Genomic DNA, 19,204 nt, shown 5'->3' with positions numbered 1-19,204 from the left:
GGCCCTTAGGACTTTTTCTGGGGCAAGAAACTAGAATCTCAGGTTTTCTGGAGATTCCGTATCCCGTAACTGTTATGTTCTTTTCCCACAGAACAGGGAACACAACCTTTTTTTTTTTTTCTTTTTTTTTTGAGGAATAACCTTTCACTTCCTCCAAATCTTGAGATCTCTGGCTTCACTGTTAGAATTCCGTGGAGGACAGACTGGGGGACAAAAGCTGAAGCACCAGGCAGAGCTCCCACTAATGACCAGTAAACCAGCTGTTGTCGAGTTGATTCTGACTCATGGCGACCCCATGTGTGTCAGGGTAGAACTGTGCTCCACAGGGTTTCCACTGGCTGATTTTTCAGAAGTAGATTGCCAGGCCTTTTTTCTGAGGTGCCTCTGGGTAGATTTGAACCACCAATATTTCATTTAATAGCCAAGTGCTTAACCATTTGTGCCACTCAGGGAAGGTCCCTGGGTTAATTCCTACCAGAAACCAGGAATTGGGGTGAGCAGGAGCCTGTAAGCTATAGGATAGATGGGAAATCTCCACCACCATTTGGAGATCCTGCTCCTGGAGCCCATTCTTACTATATAGCCAAGAGAAGTGAGATTACCAGAGAGAACTTCGGTGTATAGCAGGGTTGTATGTGGCTCAATGTTGGGGGCGAGGTGCCTGACTATGGCAGAAGAAATGGAAGGAAACGGTAAAGTGCTAGTCCCAAGACCCTGGCTTTACTGACTATGGAGACTGCAGGCTTAACATTCTCGAGGCTACCCAAAGCCCTGTGAGCTGCCTTCCCCATCAGACTTTGGGGAGGATGTTCCAGCTCTCCAGGGGAAAAGAGATGACCTCTATCAAACCAGGGCTGGACGCACGAAATCACAGTGCTGCCGGATCTTTCTGACTCCGTGAAGAAAGGTGCTAGAAGACGTAGATGGCGTCTCGGCAGGCTTCGCCAGAGACCTGGAGCTCACACCGTTTCCTGACCTCGGAAAATAAGGGCCTGCCACGAAGTGCTGATACCTTCATTACCTTTAAATTGCAACGAAGAATTGTGGAGGCAATGAAGAAGCACAATAGCTTTATTTAAATAGAAAATCCTGGGAAAAAAATTTAATTAGCTCCTTCAGACCAACCAATTTGAACCCATTAATTAAAAGGATTGGAGGCTGTTGCTTAATGGACTTGAATGCGACCTAAGTTTAATTATATCTGAATAACAATTTGCACCATCTCTTCAGCTCTGCTGGCACTGGGCTATCTCAGTATGCATAAAATAAACACTTGGGCTAACTCTCCAAAGCCTCACAATTTTCAAATGAAGCTTAAGCAAATACCACACAATTCCTTGGCAGTGAGTTTTCTTGTCACACTAATTAGGATTGCGGGAAATGCACTACTTGGAAACACCAAAGTAACAGTTTTTTTTGTCATTTTTGTCAACGAGTAATTTTTTTTGTTCTTGCTTGCTGTGTACTCATTACCTGTGACATAATGGGGCAGATGTATCAAGGTCAAATAGCACATTTGAGGTCTGAAGGACAACAGGGTAAGCAGACAGAGCGCATCACCACCAAAAGGCATTCTGGAAGCTTCCATGTACTTATGGTCTTGCTATACACCGGCACCTTAACCACACTAAATTGCTTTTCCTCTAACTCCCCACACCCCCATCACTCTTCCTACTTGCAGATTTCCTTCACGGGGGTGGAGGGGGACGGGGGGAACACACCACACGAATGCAATCAAGCTCTGAGCTTTAACTCTTCTGGAGAAACCTGGGCCTGTTTTATTTATACTGTCTGGCCTTCAGAAGCCTGGCACTTGATGAGGATATTCTAGGTGAGGGAACGTCTCTGAGGCTGCAATTCTGGCTCCATCAAGGAACATTTCTAAGCAGAATGGTCACATTCTCTAAAACTGAACTTTTAAACTAATACAAAAGCAAGAAAGAACAGACGAAGTCACATACATTTTACTTGTGGCACAGGATTGGGACATTCCTATACATGGACAAAGAGTTTGGTAAAACCACTCAGATTGATACCCCAAGTGAAAGGAAAAACAGAGTCATTTTCAAACTCTTAAGGGGAGCAGTTAACGTATGTAAAAATGGCATGGTGAGGGCATTGGTGGCGCAGTGGTTAAGCACTGGGCTGCTAACCAAAAGGATGGCGGTTCGAATCTACCAGCTGTTCCTCAGAAACCCTATAGGGCGGTTCCACTCTGTCCGATTCCACTCTGTCTCGCTCTGAGCTGGAATTGACTCGATGGGAGTGGGTTTTGGTTAACTTTACAAGGGGGAAGGAGAATCAAGATCAACAGCCCGAGGCTGACTGCTAAGAGGCAAAGGTCAGGCTTGCCTCCTTCCTCTCCCGCTTTTAACAATTCTAACACCAACTGTCCCTCCCACAGCACTCTGTACTTCTGTGCTGGGTTCGATAATTCATTGCAATGGCCACACAGAGCTCACATACAACAAGCATGACTATGGGGTTTATTAGGGAAGTAACAGGTAGTGTAGTGGTCAAAGCAATTGACTGCTAACCAAAAGGTCATCAGTTCAAAACCACCAGCAGCTCTGACGGAGAAAGATGTGGCAGTCTGCGTCTGTAGAGATTTATAGCCTTGGAAGCCCTATGGGATCACTATGAGTTGGAATCGACTTGACGGCACTGGGTTTGGTTTTAATAGGTTACAATTCAGCCTCAGGAAAGCTCAGGATACAGTCCTTCCATCAGGACAGCCTCTTCTCAGCTGTGCCCGCGGGCAGGCCTCTCTCTGTCCTCTGGGCCTCTTTGTCCCTTGGCCTGGCCTCTGCCCTCTGCCCTGCTTGGGCAGGTGTTAAATCGCTCTTAGCTCTGCTGCTAAGTGCCTAGAGGCATGCCACCCCACAAGTAAGCCTCGCTGCAGCTCTCTTGCACTTGTCTCCTGATTCCTTCCTTCTGTTGTTATCTTCCGTGTTATAGCTCCTCTCTCTATCTCCTGGATGTAGACGTTCTCAGCACAGGGACCTTGGGTCCAAAGGACACGGCGCCACTCCTGGCTCTTCTTTCTTGATGGTGTTGATATCCTCCCTTCCTACCTCTGGGATGGCTCATTTTAAGTCTGAAACCAGTGCCGTCGAGTCGATTCTGACTCATAGGACAGAGTAGAACTGCCCCACAGAGTTTCCAAGGAGCGCCTGGCAGATTTGAACTGCCGACCCTTTGGTTAGCAGCTGTAGCACTTAACCACTATGCTACCGGGGTTTCCATTTTAAGTCTAGCTGGATGGCAAAGCTGACCAATCCCCGTTAGGGTTCCATACACCTTATTTGCATGGTCCCACCCTCACAAGGGTACCATATATACCTTATTTACATTATTAGCAAGCTATTCAATCCCCTTGATGACCCACAAGCACCTCATTTGCATAGTCTCACCCAGTCATTTGGTGGAAGTTACAAAGACTATGGCTAGAAGGGCCATATTAAGTAATTCATTGTACTACAACATATAATAAAAGTAGTTCTGAGGAAGACTATGTAAGGTTGGTCAATTTTCAGTCAGTCTTGATGAGGAACACCAAAGATAATCCAAAATGTGAGACACACTCACCATATACTTTTCTAATTAGTTTTAATTAACTAAATTGGTAGGATGGCTCAGGAGGGAGTTCAGGGAAAAAATCAACCATAGCTTATCCAACACATTGATCACTGGCATAAAGCAATCAGGTCAACGTGGTGATTCACTCACAGGCTCTGGGGTCAAGGAGACCAGGGTTTAAATCCTGATGCCATCATTTATTAGCTCTCTATAACCATGGCAAACTGTCGGATGCCTCTTCCTGTGGATTGTCTGAGGCCCACTGATAATCCATTCTCTCTAGCTATGGGAACTCAGATGAGGTAACACACCAAACCAAACCAAACCCACTGCTGTCAAGTGGATTCTAACTCATAGTGACTCTATAGGACAGAGTAGATCTGCCCCATACGGTTTCCAAGGCTGTTATCTTTATGGAAGCAGACTGCCACATCTTTCCACTGAGGAGCGGCTGGTGGGTTTGAACTGCCGATCTTTTGGTTAGCAGCTGAGTGCTTTAACCACTGCACCACCAAGGCTCCATAAGTTAACACAAGCTCTCTCAGTCTTGCTCTTTTTAGTTGTAAACTGGGGAAAATAACAATGCTTTACCTCACGGGGTTGCTGTGAGGATTAAATGAGCTATTGCACGGAAAGGACGCATTCCAGGCTTTGGCAGTTAGTAAATGTTCAACAAACAGTAGTTCAAGTTCAAATCCAGGTTTGACTTAACACAGCTACACATATATAACCTTATATCATTTACCTGAAGTTTCTGTGTGCATGAGTTGTGGTTGTGGGTTTTTATACCATGGCCAGCACTTGCATGTGTATTTATGAGATCTCACTGTTCTATAAAGTACCTTGACTTGGGACTCCAAAAAGGAAAGGACACCCATCAGAAGAGAGAGATGACGTGGTTGACAGTGGCTGCCATGTGGAAAGGCCAGTCCCACGAGTCACATGTCATCGCTAAGCCTTGCTTGTTTATATAATGTGATTGGGAATATAATATTCACATTATTACTGGAAATCACTATATTTTTGCTAATGTGTAACCGTTTCATATCTTCAAAAAAAAAAAAAAAAACCAATAAAATGGCTGAGTATAACACAGTTTATCCCTGATACATGAAGCTTTTGTGCAGCCTGAAGTGTCCCTTTGCGGCCACTCATCTTCCTTTCTGCACCTGATACCATCAGAAGAAACCACAGGAGCCAAATTTCCTCCCACACAGAGGGACGGATTACCCAAAAAGCAAGGTATGCATGGGCTTACTTACCAATCTGCAGTGCACCATATCAATGTGGTGAAACTCATGTGAAATTATACACTACAGATTAGTCGGTAAGCACAATTAAGCCTATACATACCTTGCTTACTGTAAGCCTGTGTACACCTTGCTTACTGGTTAATCTGCCACTGATTGGCCATACAGGTTGGTTGGGTCCTCTCTCGGGCTCCACGATTTTCTCACTCACCCTACCTGAAGACTTGCTTGTAAAAGGATAGAAGAACTAAGGAGACAAAGACGAGGATACTTGTCAAGAGTGCTTAAGTGCCCAAAGTTTTCAAGGTTGGCTGCTACACCAAAGAGCACTTCTTGGAGACCAGATTGCTGGGATGGTGTCCAGACATCCAAATGCCCTTTTAGAAGCAAAACAGAACAACCACACCAAGACCAAAAGTTCTGGCGCTTCGGTCATTTGAAAGCCCTGGTACAAAATCGAATGAAGGACTTTACGTTGTAAATTCATTAACATGGAGGTTGGGGAGTAGGAGAAAATTTGAGTAAATTTAAAGCTGGGAATGCTGAATAACTACAGCTGTGCCAGCACTAAACGTTCACCATTAAAATTTAGCTCGAGCATCATGTCCTCGGAGGAGCCATTTCTGGTCACCTGTCTCTCTCCCAGGTTCCAAACTAAGCTGATGCCATGGCTCCCTTCCAGCAGTGAGGCAGCACCACACGCGCCTTACCCATCATCTAAGCCTCAGTCTCCATGTCACCAAAATGGGGCTGTAATGGTACCAAGCTCAAGGAACTTTCATGATTAAAAGAGACACAGACAGGGGTTAGTACAAGACCTGGCCTGTGGAACCAAAAAACCAAACCTGTTGCTGTTGAGTTGTTTCTGACACATAGCAACCCCACAGGACAGAGCAGAACTGCCCCGTAGGGTTTCCAAGGAGTGACTGCTGGATTCAAACCACCAACCTTTTGGTTAGCAGCCAAGCTCTTAACCATTGCACCACCAGGGCTTGAGAAAATGGCTGTTATTTTCATGGCAACGTGCACCACAACACAAATGTTATCATGTTAAATCAAGACTGACAACCGGCTCCTGTCCTCTACACCAGGCTCATCCCGGCATTCGGCATTTCATTAACGTCATAACTTGCAAGGCAGCATTTTACACAATGTAATTTTTTGACTCCACTTGCACCACTATGGTGAGGTTTTACTGTGAGTCTCACTGTTTTCAATGGTTAATGTGCTTGGCTGCTAACCAAAAGGTTGCAGGTTTGAGTCCACCCAGAGGTACCTTGGAAGAAAGGCCTGGCAATCTACTTCTGAAATATCAGTCATTGAAAACCCCGTGGAGCACAGTTCTACTCTGACACATATGGGGTTGCCATGAGTCAGAACTGACTTGACGGCGTTTTTTTTTTTTCTTTAAACCTGTTTATCTTTCACATTGTTGTAATTACTTGTTGACCTGTCAGCTCCCTCTATCATACCTTGTGGGCAAAACTGTCTCAGTCATCCCTGTGTCCGCAACACCTAGGATAAGACCTGGACTCCATTCAGCGATTAATACACGTTTGTTGGCTGGGCAAAAGAATCTAGCAATCAGGTGTGTCTGTAAGGACAGGTAGAATATTTTGGTGTGTATTTGGGTGTGAGATGTGTTTTTGCAGTCAGAGAGGTTACTGAATCATATCTCTGTAAGTTCTTCACTCTCTATACGGGTGGGGGCGAGGGAGAGGAATATATGTGTATGGGTGGCAACTTCTTCCATCTAGATGGAATGGAAATGACTTACTGTACTAGTCACTCAACCATCCCGCTTGAGATGGTTACCTGAGGGCCAATGGGAACTGACATCTCAACTGGAAATGGAAAGTGGATTGCTCCATGTAAGTGCATAAGGTCTTGAGCTACCACTTGCAGGGCCCAGGATGTGGGCAGCACCATGGAGAGGTGGGCACAGGATACCAGAAGGGCAGGGACCCTAGCTGGGGAGATCTTGGTGATCTAGGCATAGGATTCATGAGAACAGGAAGAAATCACTTCCAGGTGCTTGGCACAAGATTCTAGCTGCCCACTGGGTTCACCTTGCACTCATTCCTTCATTCCTTACATTATTACCTGAATGCCTTCCATAAGCCAGGCACTGTCAATGGACCTATAAACAGAACAAACTAAAGTTTTTGCCCTTGTGCAGCTGCCTGGGGGTCTGGTTCCATTGGCAGCAGCTGCCTCCAAAACCCAAACCCAAACTCATTGCTACTGAGTCAATTCCAGCTCATAGTGGCTCTGTAGGACAGAGTAAATCATCCCCATAGGTTTCCAAGGCTGTAAATCTTTATGGAAGCGGGCTGCCACATCTTTTTCCCATGGAGTGTCTGGTGGGTTTGAACTATTGACCTTTCTGTTAGTAGCCAAGTGCTTTAACCAGTGTGCCATCAGGGCTCCTTGGTAGCTGCCTTAAGCCCTGGGTTTTCAAGAAAGGTTATGCAACCACAGGCAAGCTCAACTGGAAGAGCCATGGCTGATTACAGGGTCAGGGATGAAGACGGAAGGGGATGGGATAGGGGCCGCCCATACCGTGTGTCTGCCAACCTGTCCTGGCTTCTTCTACGTGAGTTCCCGGAGACCTGGAAGGGTGGCCAGGACCACCCAAGTCTTGGAGGGGAGTGAGCAGAGGCTGGGGGAGGGAAGGGGTGCAGCAACAATGTGAGCAGCGCCTCTTCCCGTTTCCTGCAGCCAGAATCTGTTCTTGACCTCTACTGCAGAAGGGGAGGTAGCTGTTCCAGCTCACAAATCACCCCGGTCCAGTCAAGGTGCTTCTGCATCCCAGTGCAGGATGCGCACTCCTTCCCAGTATCTACCACGGAATAATAAGCTTCCCGTGGAAAGACTGGGAAGGTGAACACGAAGAGGTTAAAAAATGAAAGATGGAGACACGGATTTATCACAAACAAAAACGTGCCACGCTAGTGATCCCTGATTTGCCGCCTTAATCATCCTTCTGTGCCCAGCAGTACACACAGTGACCGTGAACTTTTTTAGCCTCGGGGGTTTACTGAGAAGCTGCTGAACCACTAGCAGTTCACGCTGCTGCAAGGCAGGGTCCTTTATGATTGCTTGAAATAGAACAAACGAGTGTAGGCTGCTAATTACTGTTTTTATAGGGTATTACATGAGGTGTATGAATTTTTGGTACAAAAAACACAAATTTTGAACATTTTAATTTGTTACACATATGTGCCCATAGACCCCAGTGGGGATTCTGGGGTATAATTAGTGGTACTTCATATATGTACCATTAAACACTTAAGCTTGTGGCAGGGGGCAAGAAAAAAAAAAAATCCACACTACCTACCAAAAATTCAGACACAATGATTCAGTGTGCTCCTTCCATTAATGAAAACACATGCTATCAACCAAAAATTCAAAGCAGAAAACAACTGGGTCACCAAAGGGTTAAACTGCATGGCTGGAGTTTGCTGGACAGAATGACTTGTCTGTGGGCTGCTGATAATTAATTCACCCAAATTCATATTTCTATTAGAAGGGTCTTTTATGGCTCCCAGGTCTTTTAGCCCCGATTTTCATTACACTGAGTTCCTCTTGTCTTTACAGCTCCCTGCAGCACGGGTTGGCTAACGATGCCTGGCCCCTAACGGCATGTCAGGACAAAGTTCTGCTGAGCAGAGACTTTTCCGGGCTGGGTGCAGAGATGCAAAGATGGTTCATAAAGAAAAAGAATGAGTCAGACACTGATTAAGCATCAATCACTTCTACACATCTCTGAACCTCTTAAGGAGCCAGGGACTCGCTCGCCTCTCACATAACGAGCCTGGGACTCTCATTCGTTCTGCAGACATTCATTTCTCTGTACCTCCAGCTCTCTACTTCCAACATGGGGTGGAATAAATCGCTTTTAAATTGCTCTGAGACACAGAGGATGGAGCTAGAGGTGGAAAGCGTTATAAACGCAAAGCCTGGCTGGTCTTTAGCGTCATTATTTCAAAGCCCAAGATTCACTGGTTTCAGCGCCTGCTGCTGTGTTCTGGGCAGAAAGGGGGACTTGGTGATACACTGCCTCACTGTCATCACATTTGCCAACTGTTTTAGCTGTAATGCCACTCTGAGTATTTTAATATATTCCAGTCAGATGAACAGGCAGCACGTAACGGGATCAGTGACACCTGCTGAACGCACGGGGTTTTCAGGGATGGATGTCGTGCCCCTCACAGCCAGAATTCAACTATGACTCTGAGTTTAGGACAATCCCTGACACTGTGGGTTGAGACTTCTGGGCCTTTCCTCCATTCCCCCCCTGGACATCAGGGATCTCAGTTCTGGCCTATTTTCCATTCTCTGTCAGGGTAAGTGGATGGTAGGGAGTCAGGGTTCTTTTACAATTTATAAGGCTGAATAAGACATCCATGAGATTAGGTTAATAGAAGTGTGTGAGGCAGTAATGACATGCTGCTGAAAAACAGCTCTGCCAAATAGTATTTTAAAGGAGCCTGAGCTGTTCCCACAATCCTACGTAGGGAAAAGTAAAATGAGGCAAATGGCAAAAATAGCACTGCTGCTCACGGGCCTCGACGTTCTGACGACTAAAAAGTCCATCTGAGACGGAAGGTGAACAGGATGCAACGGGAACCCTTCACTCCAGATCACCACACACAGTTATCAGACTACAAAAAAACTTCCAGGAAATAAAATCTTAATTAAAATAAACAAAATCTCTGCCCAAGGAGCTAACAACTTTGCCAACTATTCTATTCACGCCATCGTGCAAATGACTTGGATCTAGAAATGATCAAATGCATTTATAGGTAGAGAAATTGAGGCAGGAAGGAGTTGTATATTCATTTGGCTGGTGGGTGTCCATCAAGTGTACTTGAAGTTGGACTTTATTAATGAGGATGGTCTGCTGAGGACAGGAGGCCCTGGGTAGTGCATAGTTCATGCACTTGGCTGCTAACCAAAAGGTTGATGGTTCAAGTCTACCCGGAGGTACTGCAGAAGAAAGGCCTGGTGATCTATTTCCAAAAAATCAGCCTCTGAGAACCTGATGGAGCACAATTCTACTTTGACATCCATGGGGTCGCCATGAGTTGGAATGTACCTAATGGCAACTGGTGGTATGCTGAGGACTTCACAGATCTTATGATTTGCAAAGAAAAAACAAAACACAAAGAAACAAAAAACTGAGAGAGTTGGGGCCAACCCCAAGACTTACTTGATCCCTGTAAACTGTGGGCAAATTAAACTCTGTAAATCCTTTCCTCGGCTATAAAGTTAACAATAATACCATCCTTGCCTGCATCTTAAGTCTGTTGTGAGACTCAAATAAGACAGCAAATGGGAATATACTTTCTAAAAGCCATGTGTCACACTTAACTAGAAATCGCTGGTATGCCATACAGTCGGCCTCTCTTCCCTACCTTGAAAATAAAAACAAAGTCAGTTAGGGGCTGGAGTTGAAAAATTCACTACTGAAAAAAGACCAGACTTAATGGTCTGACTGAGACTGGTGGGACCCCAGAGGAAATGGCCTCTGGACTCTCTGTTAGCCCAAAACTAAAACCAACTTTTAGTCTGAAAAAGCCAACTTTTCAGACAATTGATCAGACTGGACTCTAAGACATAAAATGACACTGGTGAGGAGTGAGCTTCTTAGCTCAAGTAGACACATGAGGCCCTGTGGGCAGCTCCTATCCAGAAGTGAGATGAGAAGCCAGAGGAGGACAGAAGCTTGTTGAATGGGCATGGGAAATATAGGATGGAGAAAAGGGATGTGCTGTCACATTGTAGGGACAGCAGTTAGGGTCACATAACAATGTGTGTATAAGTTTTTTATGAGAAACTGACTGGAAGTGTAAACTCAAAGCACAACCAAAAAAAAAAAGTCACTATTGACAATAAGCTTCCCCATGTTTTAGAAAATGTAAGGGGAGGATCCTGTTTGTCTTTACTCACTCTTGTATCCCTTGCACAAAGCCTGGCACATAAAAGCTGCTCAATTAATATTTGTTAAATTCGTAAACAAGATTTTATTAACAAGCCTGAGAGAGCTTATCTAATACATTAAAGTGCCAGCAACCTTTCAAGGCCAAACTCGGGCCTGTTTGCAAGTCCCCTAACTTCATTTAGTACTTCTAGAATAGAACTGGAGTCTCTGGGTGGCGCAAACTGTGAAGCACTCGACTGTTAGCTGAAAGATGGATGGGCTGTTCAAACCCACTCAGAAATACCTCGGCAGACAGACCTGCCAATCCGCTTCTGAAAGGTCAGAGTCTTGAAAACCCTAGCGACCAGCTCTACTCTGCACACTTGGGGTTGCCATGAGCCGTATCTGACCCGACGGCAACAAACAATGACAGAATAGAATTACAGAAAGAACACAGAGCATTAACCAGCCTGGACACTGGGTGGGCTTCTCCACCCAAAGCACCATACTCATCATGACACTGCTCTGCAAAATACCTCTCAACTTTCCAGTGGCTCCACCAGTTACCTCCTCCACATGGCCTGGGCTCTGCCTATGTCTTTGATAATCAGACCCTCATTCCCTAATCAAATTTTATCTTCTGCTATTTTTCCAACACTTAGACTAGCTGGCTGGGTTTCTAGCTCCCTCTTTAATTGCCATCCCTAACTCCACCACTTGACTCTAACTTCCATCATGAAGGCCAGGTGTATCCACCTCGCCTCCACCCTTCATCTCTTGCATCTTTCATGATGCCTTCCCTGCTTCCTGAGCTGCAGTGATTCTTTTCTCACCTGAAGTTGTTCTGTGTCCAACATACTTGTTGAATGAGGAGGTGTGAGGAAAAGCTGGCGGGGGGCCAATGCCTTGAACAGCGGTGATGGGGGGTAAGTTAAGCACCCCCACCTTATTGCACAAGCTGCTGCTTTATCAGAAGGCCAGTCTCTCCAGGGTGGGGCCTTATCTTTCCTGTTTGGGGCTCCCCAGCCCCTGGCTTGATCCCTCGCACATAGTACTTCTCAGCAATTTTTTTTGACCAAATAAATGAACAAAACTGTAGGCACCTCCTTTTGCAATTCACTAACATTTAAGCTACAGCTGGTCTAGAAAACCACCCCCCAGAAATGACCAAAAGAGATATCACAGCACTGAAAAGGAAGCAAGAAAGATTCACATCCCCATCTCAACAGCAAATGGAAACAAACTTCTCAATAAGATTACTGGTGAGTTTTTACAAAATGACTACAAATTTACCTTGGTTTCTCGGAGAAGAAACTGCAGGTCTCGTCCACTGAGGATACCATGATTTTTCACGTAACTGGGAATATTCTTAGTGCTAGAGCCATAGACTGTTGCATGTACTTCCATATATGTGTGAATAATGTCCAAGTAGATCTTCTTATTCTACAGAGGGGATACAAGGAGAAGGCATTTCTCATTTCTTTTCATTCATGTAACAACCTGCTGTCTCGTAAGGGCAAAACCTGTCCTAAGAGCTGGAGGCCACGTGACAGCCACTCAGCTCCTGAAATCCTTTAAAAAACAATCTGGCTGGATTATGAAGACAGAAACAGTTATATTTTTGCAAGAAGAAACACATTATATAGCAACATATAACTGAATTCCTATGACAGCTTACAGCCAATTGTTTTGCAGTATCACTCTCGCCTTGTAATTACCGGGGACCCAACACGTTGTTTTTGGCTCAGCCTCCTCACGGGGGAGGAAGTTTGGGAAAGGAAAGCCCAAAGAAGGCAGTTGGTTGGACTAGAATATTTATCCGGAGATGCTAAGCTGTCCCTGAGGAATACAAACATCTTCAGCGCTTGCCAATATTTCTAGTAATGATTAACTCATGTTGTCAGAACTGGATCCCACCTAATTCAGATCACGGGGAGATGAGAGTTTCCCACAATATATATTGATTAACTTGGCAGCTGGAGAGATAATAAGACTATCTAGGTAGACAAGGGCAAGAAAAGATTAAGCGTAAAATATGACTAGCATGGAAACATTGAGAGAGTACTTTTACTTTTTAGTAAAAACCAAATCAAACCCCTTTTTTCTGTATTTGTAGGCCCTAGATTTTTAGGCATGTTTTCTCTCTCAAAACCACCTGTGGGAAATTGGCAACAGTTACCCAAAAGCAAACATGAGAAGGCAAGGAGGGGAAGGGAAGCTAGACCAATGGAAACAGAACAAACAGAACAGAAATAATAAGAATCCTGACACATAGTAAAAATCATAACCAATAAGAACGGTGACACATTGTACAAAAATTGTAACCAATGAGAGTATTGACACAGTATAAAAACTGTAACCAATGAGAATGCTGATACATTATAAAAATTGTAACCAATGGCATGAAACAATTTATATAAAAATTGTTAACCAAAAACCTGTTGTAGGTGGAGTCAATCCTGACTCATAGCAACCGGGAGACCTAATTTGTGCTATGTAAACATTCACCTAAAACACAATATTAAGAGACAAAACAAAACAAAATGAACAAAAACCCAAACACCTGTGGAGTGGAAGGAAACTCACTTTCTCTTCTTCCTGAAGTACTTCACATTTCCTAGCGACTGAGTCACACAAGGAAACTCTGGTAGCATAGTGGTTAAATGCTACGGCTGTCAACCAAAAGGTCAGCAGTTCGAACCCACCAGGTGCTCCTTGGAAACACTATGGGGCAGTTCTACTCTGTCCTATCAGGTTTTTATGAGTTGGAATCGACTCAACGGCAACGGGTTTGGTTTTGGGGTTTTTAAGTCAAACAAGCTGGATTTTGTGGTTTTTTTTTTTTTTTAAGTTTGAATGATCCAAGTTCTGTAATGTTTTCCAGTTGTATAAAAGTGGGACACGATTTTCCCATTTGAAGCCTGTTTGCAGACACTCTGGGCAAATCTAACAATAGTTGGCTTTGTGACTTAAGACCACAGGGATACAGGGGCCGCAAGATCAGCAGCCACAGAGTATGGAAGAAAAAGGGGCGGCCGGGAGGAGAAGTGGGGGGCAGCACTTTTCCAGGGTTGTGGAATGACTGACGGGTGGGCCAGTTCCTCAGAGTGTCGCAACCTGCCCCGTGCAATTCATTGCCCCGGTGGCTCTCAACTTCGGGGGACAGGAAAATGGTTATTTCAAAATTATGCATAAAAAGTCTTCATGATTGGAAAAACCGCAGTGTCTATGTTCTCCATCAGGATGGTTTTGTTCAAAATCAAGTAAATCCATCTCTGTTCCCTGATGTATGAATAAAATGAACACTTGGACTGAAAGTTTAATTTCATGCCATGTTTCATGTGGCTGGGAGATGCAAAATTCATTATTTCAGAGATGTGTACCCTTGACTTAGTGCAGAGGTGACTAGACACTGTTTAAAAACCATGACTTCCATTTGTAGCTTGAGTTAAATTTAGGATCACCTACTTACTGCATGATATGGTTCCATAAAGATTACAGCCTAGAAAACCGTATGGGGCAGTTCTACTCTGTCACATGGGGTCACCATGAGTGTAAATCAATGCAATGGAGCCTACCAACAACTGGGTATAAGTTCATTTGCAGAGCCCTGAGTAGCACAAATGGTTTGCACTTGACTACTAACCCAAAGGGTGGCAGTTTGAACCCACCCAGAGGCACTGTGGAAGAAAGGTCCAGGCAATCTGTTTCCATAAAGATTATAGCCAAGAAAACCCAATGGAGCACAGTTCTACTCTGTAATACAAAGGGTCACCATGAGTTGGAATCAACTTGATGGCAATGGGTTGGGGTTTTTTTGGTTTCTGATTAGTCCTTGTGCTAGATGTCGCTGGTAAGTCCTGCCCCCTTAGACCCCCTCAGGAACTCTAAACCCACCCACAGCCCCTGGTAAGTAGGAAACAGGGCTCTGTAACACATCCTCCCACCACTGCCATGGCTGACCAGCCCAGGGTGTCGGTCTGACATGAGACCCATTATAGGTTGGCCAGCAGCCTGTGACTGGCTGCCTGGACTCAGGAGGACGAGCTGACCCTATCAGATCCTCTTGTGGAACTCGGAGTCTGTGCACAGAAAGTTCATTTCCAGGTGGGTGTAAAAGGTCAATCAGTGCTGGTGTCTGGGTGATCTTGGGCCAAATTACAAGTTCTGGGGAAGCCAGTTGCCATTTTGTGGGGTGGGGGTGGGAAAAGAACCAGGTAAGAGCTGAAAGAAGGAAGGAAAGGGAAAGACAGACAGACACTTGGTCATCAGAGGGACCCAGAAAGTGATGAAGACAGAGACATCAGCTCTGTGAATGTGAGAGATGGAGAGATAGAAAGAGAAGAAAGAGTGAGAAAAGGAAAAAGAAAGAAGAGAAAAAACAGGGCTCAGAGCTGTGTCTGGTTCCCACCCCATCCACAGCCATTCCCTAGATTCCCCAGGTCTTTCTGGAACCTTAATGATAACACCACGAGGGCAGTGGTGGTTCAGTAGTAAAACTCTCGCTTTCCATGCGGGAGACCTGGGTTTGATTCCCAGCCAACGCACTTCATGCTCAGCTACCACCTGTCTGTCAAGTGGAAGTCTGCATGTTGCTATGATTCTAAACAGGCTTCTGCAGAACTTCCAGACTAAGATGGACTAGAAAGAAAGGCTTGACAATGTATTTCCGATAATCAGCAGTGAAAACCCTATGGATCACAATGGTCTGATTCGCGATCCACTATGAGTATGGTGCAGGACTGGGCAGCGTTTCCTTCCATTATGCATGGGGTCACCATGAGCTGGGGGCCGATTAGACACCAGCTAACACAACAGCAACAGCATAATAACGGCAGCTGTCAAAATTCTTCCCGACCCCACCCCATACGTTTACTTGAGCTACTCTCGGTGGATTCCTGTCGTATCCAAGGAGATCTGGTTGTTCCTTCAGTACGGATTTGGGTGGGTGGGGGAGATGCATCTGTCCTTTACGCAAAAGGAGACATTTCCCTGTGAAGACAGTCCAAAGGCTCCTTGACTGGTCTTAGTGCGTCTGGTTCCCACTCTGGAGAAGAATAGTCACTGAAGACAGGCTCAAAATTATGATCCAGCAGACCGAATGGCTGGGAAGAAAATAATACAATAAGATACAGAGGTGTTGTCCTCAAATGCCAGAAAAGCTTGGAGCTCCTTGAAGTATAACAAGGGGGCAAGTCTGGCAAATATAAAGAAGTGTATGTAAAGGCTAATAAACTCTATGAACTTCTTAATATTAAGGCATGGTAAAGTCTGAAAGTAGAAATTATCTTCAAAGACAATTGATGTAATTTCACAAATGAGCAATGATGTAATTTCACAAATGAGAAAATCACAACAGGTTAGCAGAGGAAAAAAATGTCTCAAGTGTAACTCTAACCCTTGAAGCTAACATGACAAATTCTATGATTCCACCCCAGCTCTCTTGTTGTCACTTGTCAGAGTTCTGTAGAAACCCAGAGAGGTGAGTCAGCTACCAATTCCAGGTAGTGGTGGACGACAGGAGCTACTTGTACTGAGTCACCTGCAACCCCAATGCTTTCACTCATTAGATGCTAAAGAAGCCCAAAGGTGTCTCCAGCTTACACTTGTTCCCTGAATTTTAGGTCCAAATATCCAAATGCCTCCTGAACCTCCCCAACTATGTCCTGCAGGCACTTCCAACTCAACAGGTCACTATCTTACCCTCCGGGACCAGCATCCCCTCATATGCTCCTGATCTGTGGCTGGAGTTATCTCCCACCCAGGTACTTGTTCCAGAAACCTCAGTACCCTCCTTTAACTTCACACTTGTCATCCTCCCCACCCCAACGTACACTTACACATACATGCACACACACATACACATTCACACAAGTATACACATATGTATGCATCTACTCACACACATACACACACACACACAAACACACATCCATTCTCACACACACCACACACCAAATTAGTCACAAAATTCTGCTGACTCTACATCTATAATATTGAATGTGTCTCCTTCTCGCGAGGCCCTACTCCTAGCTAACCTGGGTTGCACCAGGATTACTACAACCAGACTCTGACTATGTCTCCCTGACCCTCGTCCAGCCTCTTGATTCGCCCTCCTCAAAGGTGCCAGGGATCCTTCTGGATTCCAGCTTCGATCAAGATGCTGACCACTAACTGGTGACCCTACTCAGGAACAAAACAATAAAACCACCACCACCTCCAACTAGCACTATTTACTTTGAGCCTGGCACTGTTAAACTCCTTTATATATACTGGTACACATTAGTACCACTCACATTTTCCACCTCTGGGGTTTACATGTATGCTTTTGTAACATTTTTAATACACACTGGCATCAGAGCAGGAATTTCTGTGACTGTGTAAACCAGAAGGATGTTTGTTGGCACCATGTTGTTGTGCTGGGAGGTTACTGCACGGGGTGCTGTAGCCAGAAGGAGTGGGTGTGAATGACTTTTGTCTCTTTACCCCCTTTGTACAGCGAGATAAGTCTTGTAAGTACACTCGGCCCTCTGTATCTATAGGTTTTGCATCCACGGAGTCAACCAACCACAGATCGAAAATATTTGAAAAGAAAAGAAAGTTCCAAAAAGCAAAATATGAATTTGCAGCACACGGAGCACTATGCCGAATCTACAGAATGAAGCAACGTGCAGGAATACCCTGCTGTAGCCTCCCCTCATTTCACAGTCCTCAGGTTCTCTCCGGCACTCCTTGTTTGAGTTCACAAAGACTGACAAAGCCTTAAGCGTTAAGTGTAAGCACTAACAACTATTTACGTAGCACTTACGTTGTATTAGGTATTATAAGTAATATAGAGATGATTTAAAGTATCCGGGAGGATGTGCCTAAGTTACATGCAGATACTATGCCACTTTATAGAAGCGAATTGAGTATCCATGGATTTTGGTATCCACAGGGGTCCTGGAACCAAGGCCCTGTGGATACTGAGGGACGACTGTGTATTTACTGTTTTCTTTGTGTTACTGGAAGGGTGCTGCTTTCGGCATTAGGTAATATTCAAGTGCATAAGTTATTTTCAGGAAAAATACACTTGCAACTCACAACCTTGATGTAATTCATGTACACTGGTACAAATAAGTACCAATTACATTTTTTGGCTGTCTGGAATTCTGAACAGTGAGATAAGCCTTGTAAGGATATTTACAGTTTTCTTTGTGTTATTGGGTAGGTGTGGTTTTCAGGATTAGGTAAGATACACGTGAGAACTTATTTTTCAGAGAAAGACAGCGTAAGCACACATTGTGGCATCCTTAACGTACTGCATGTTAGGTTTTGTACAATCGCCAAGGACCTATCTTCAGGTTTCTAGCTGTTAAGTACTTGTTTTGCCACAAGAGGTAATTTATTGCAGTGGTAACGTTCCCACCACAGCACTTCCTTTTAGGGCTTCGGTTTTATAGGAGGCTGGAATTGTGCAATGTCTCCCCTTGTGTATTCTCACACTGGTTTGGAGGTAGGGTATTTGTATTATCCTGTTGTGATGGTTCAGGTGGTGTGTCCACTTTGCTGGGCCACGGTTCACAGTGGTTTGGCAGTTATGTAATGATGTACTTTGGCATTTATGTAACAATGCAGTCTGGCAGTTATGCAATGATACAGTCATCCACCATGATGTGATCTGATGTGATCAGCCAACCAGCTGTAAGAGCAGCTATGCAATAATACAGGGTACCCTTACGTGTTACCCCATGTTTTTAAAAGTTCCACTAAAAAAAAAAAAATGATTAAAAAAACAATTTTTTCCCTGCCTCATTCCACCTATCTTGCCTCCAGAGTTCACCGATATATATGAGTACCACATAATATTAATTAAAAAACCACATGACATAACAAAAGATAACCAACATGCAGTGGTTCAGCATGCATTCCTTTAGTGGAAAAACACTACATCACCAAAAAATTACAAACACAAAACAACTCGCGCATGAGTTTTTAAAGTGCTTTACACGTATGGACTCATTTAAATCCTCCAGCAACCTCATGAAGCAGGTATTATCATCCATATTTCACAGGTGCACTGGTTTCCTAGGGCTGCCATAACCAACTGGGTGGTTTATAAGAATAGAAATGCATTGTCTCACAGTTCTAGAGGCGGCAAGTCTGAGATCAGGCTGCCTGCTGCACTGATGCCTTCTGAGGCTTTGAAGAGAATCTGTTCCATTCCTCTCTCCTAGTTCCTGGTGGTTCTTGACTTACACAGCAGCATCACATGGTGTCCTTTCTTTTCTTTTTTTTAATCTTTCTGTGTCCTCTTTTATAAAGACAGCACTCAGATGGAATATAGACTCACCCTACCCTGGTATAAAATCAGTTGCTGTTGACTCGACTCCAACTCATAGTGACTCTATGAGTGTTAGCCTAGAACTGTGCTCCAAAGGGTTTTCAATGGCTGATTTCTCAGAAGTAG

At 44.5% G+C, this 19,204-nt stretch overlaps 1 protein-coding gene across 5 annotated transcripts in view; it reads right to left on the bottom strand.

Moving 5' to 3' along the window:
• Positions 1–19,204, bottom strand: part of MGAT5 (alpha-1,6-mannosylglycoprotein 6-beta-N-acetylglucosaminyltransferase) — a 425,977-nt gene that overhangs the window by 37,564 nt on the left and 369,209 nt on the right. For all 5 annotated transcript variants that reach the window (XM_049889210.1, XM_049889214.1, XM_049889212.1 and 2 more), the window contains one exon: positions 12,049–12,198. In XM_049889210.1, coding sequence (XP_049745167.1) covers positions 12,049–12,198 — 150 coding nt within the window. The remainder of the gene's footprint in view (positions 1–12,048; positions 12,199–19,204) is intronic.

The sequence above is a fragment of the Elephas maximus genome, chromosome 6 (genome assembly GCF_024166365.1).
Source record: "Elephas maximus indicus isolate mEleMax1 chromosome 6, mEleMax1 primary haplotype, whole genome shotgun sequence".
NCBI classification, from domain to species: Eukaryota; Metazoa; Chordata; class Mammalia; order Proboscidea; family Elephantidae; genus Elephas; species Elephas maximus.
Note: the sequence above shows the minus strand (reverse complement) of the source record. Positions and strands in the feature narration are given on the sequence as shown.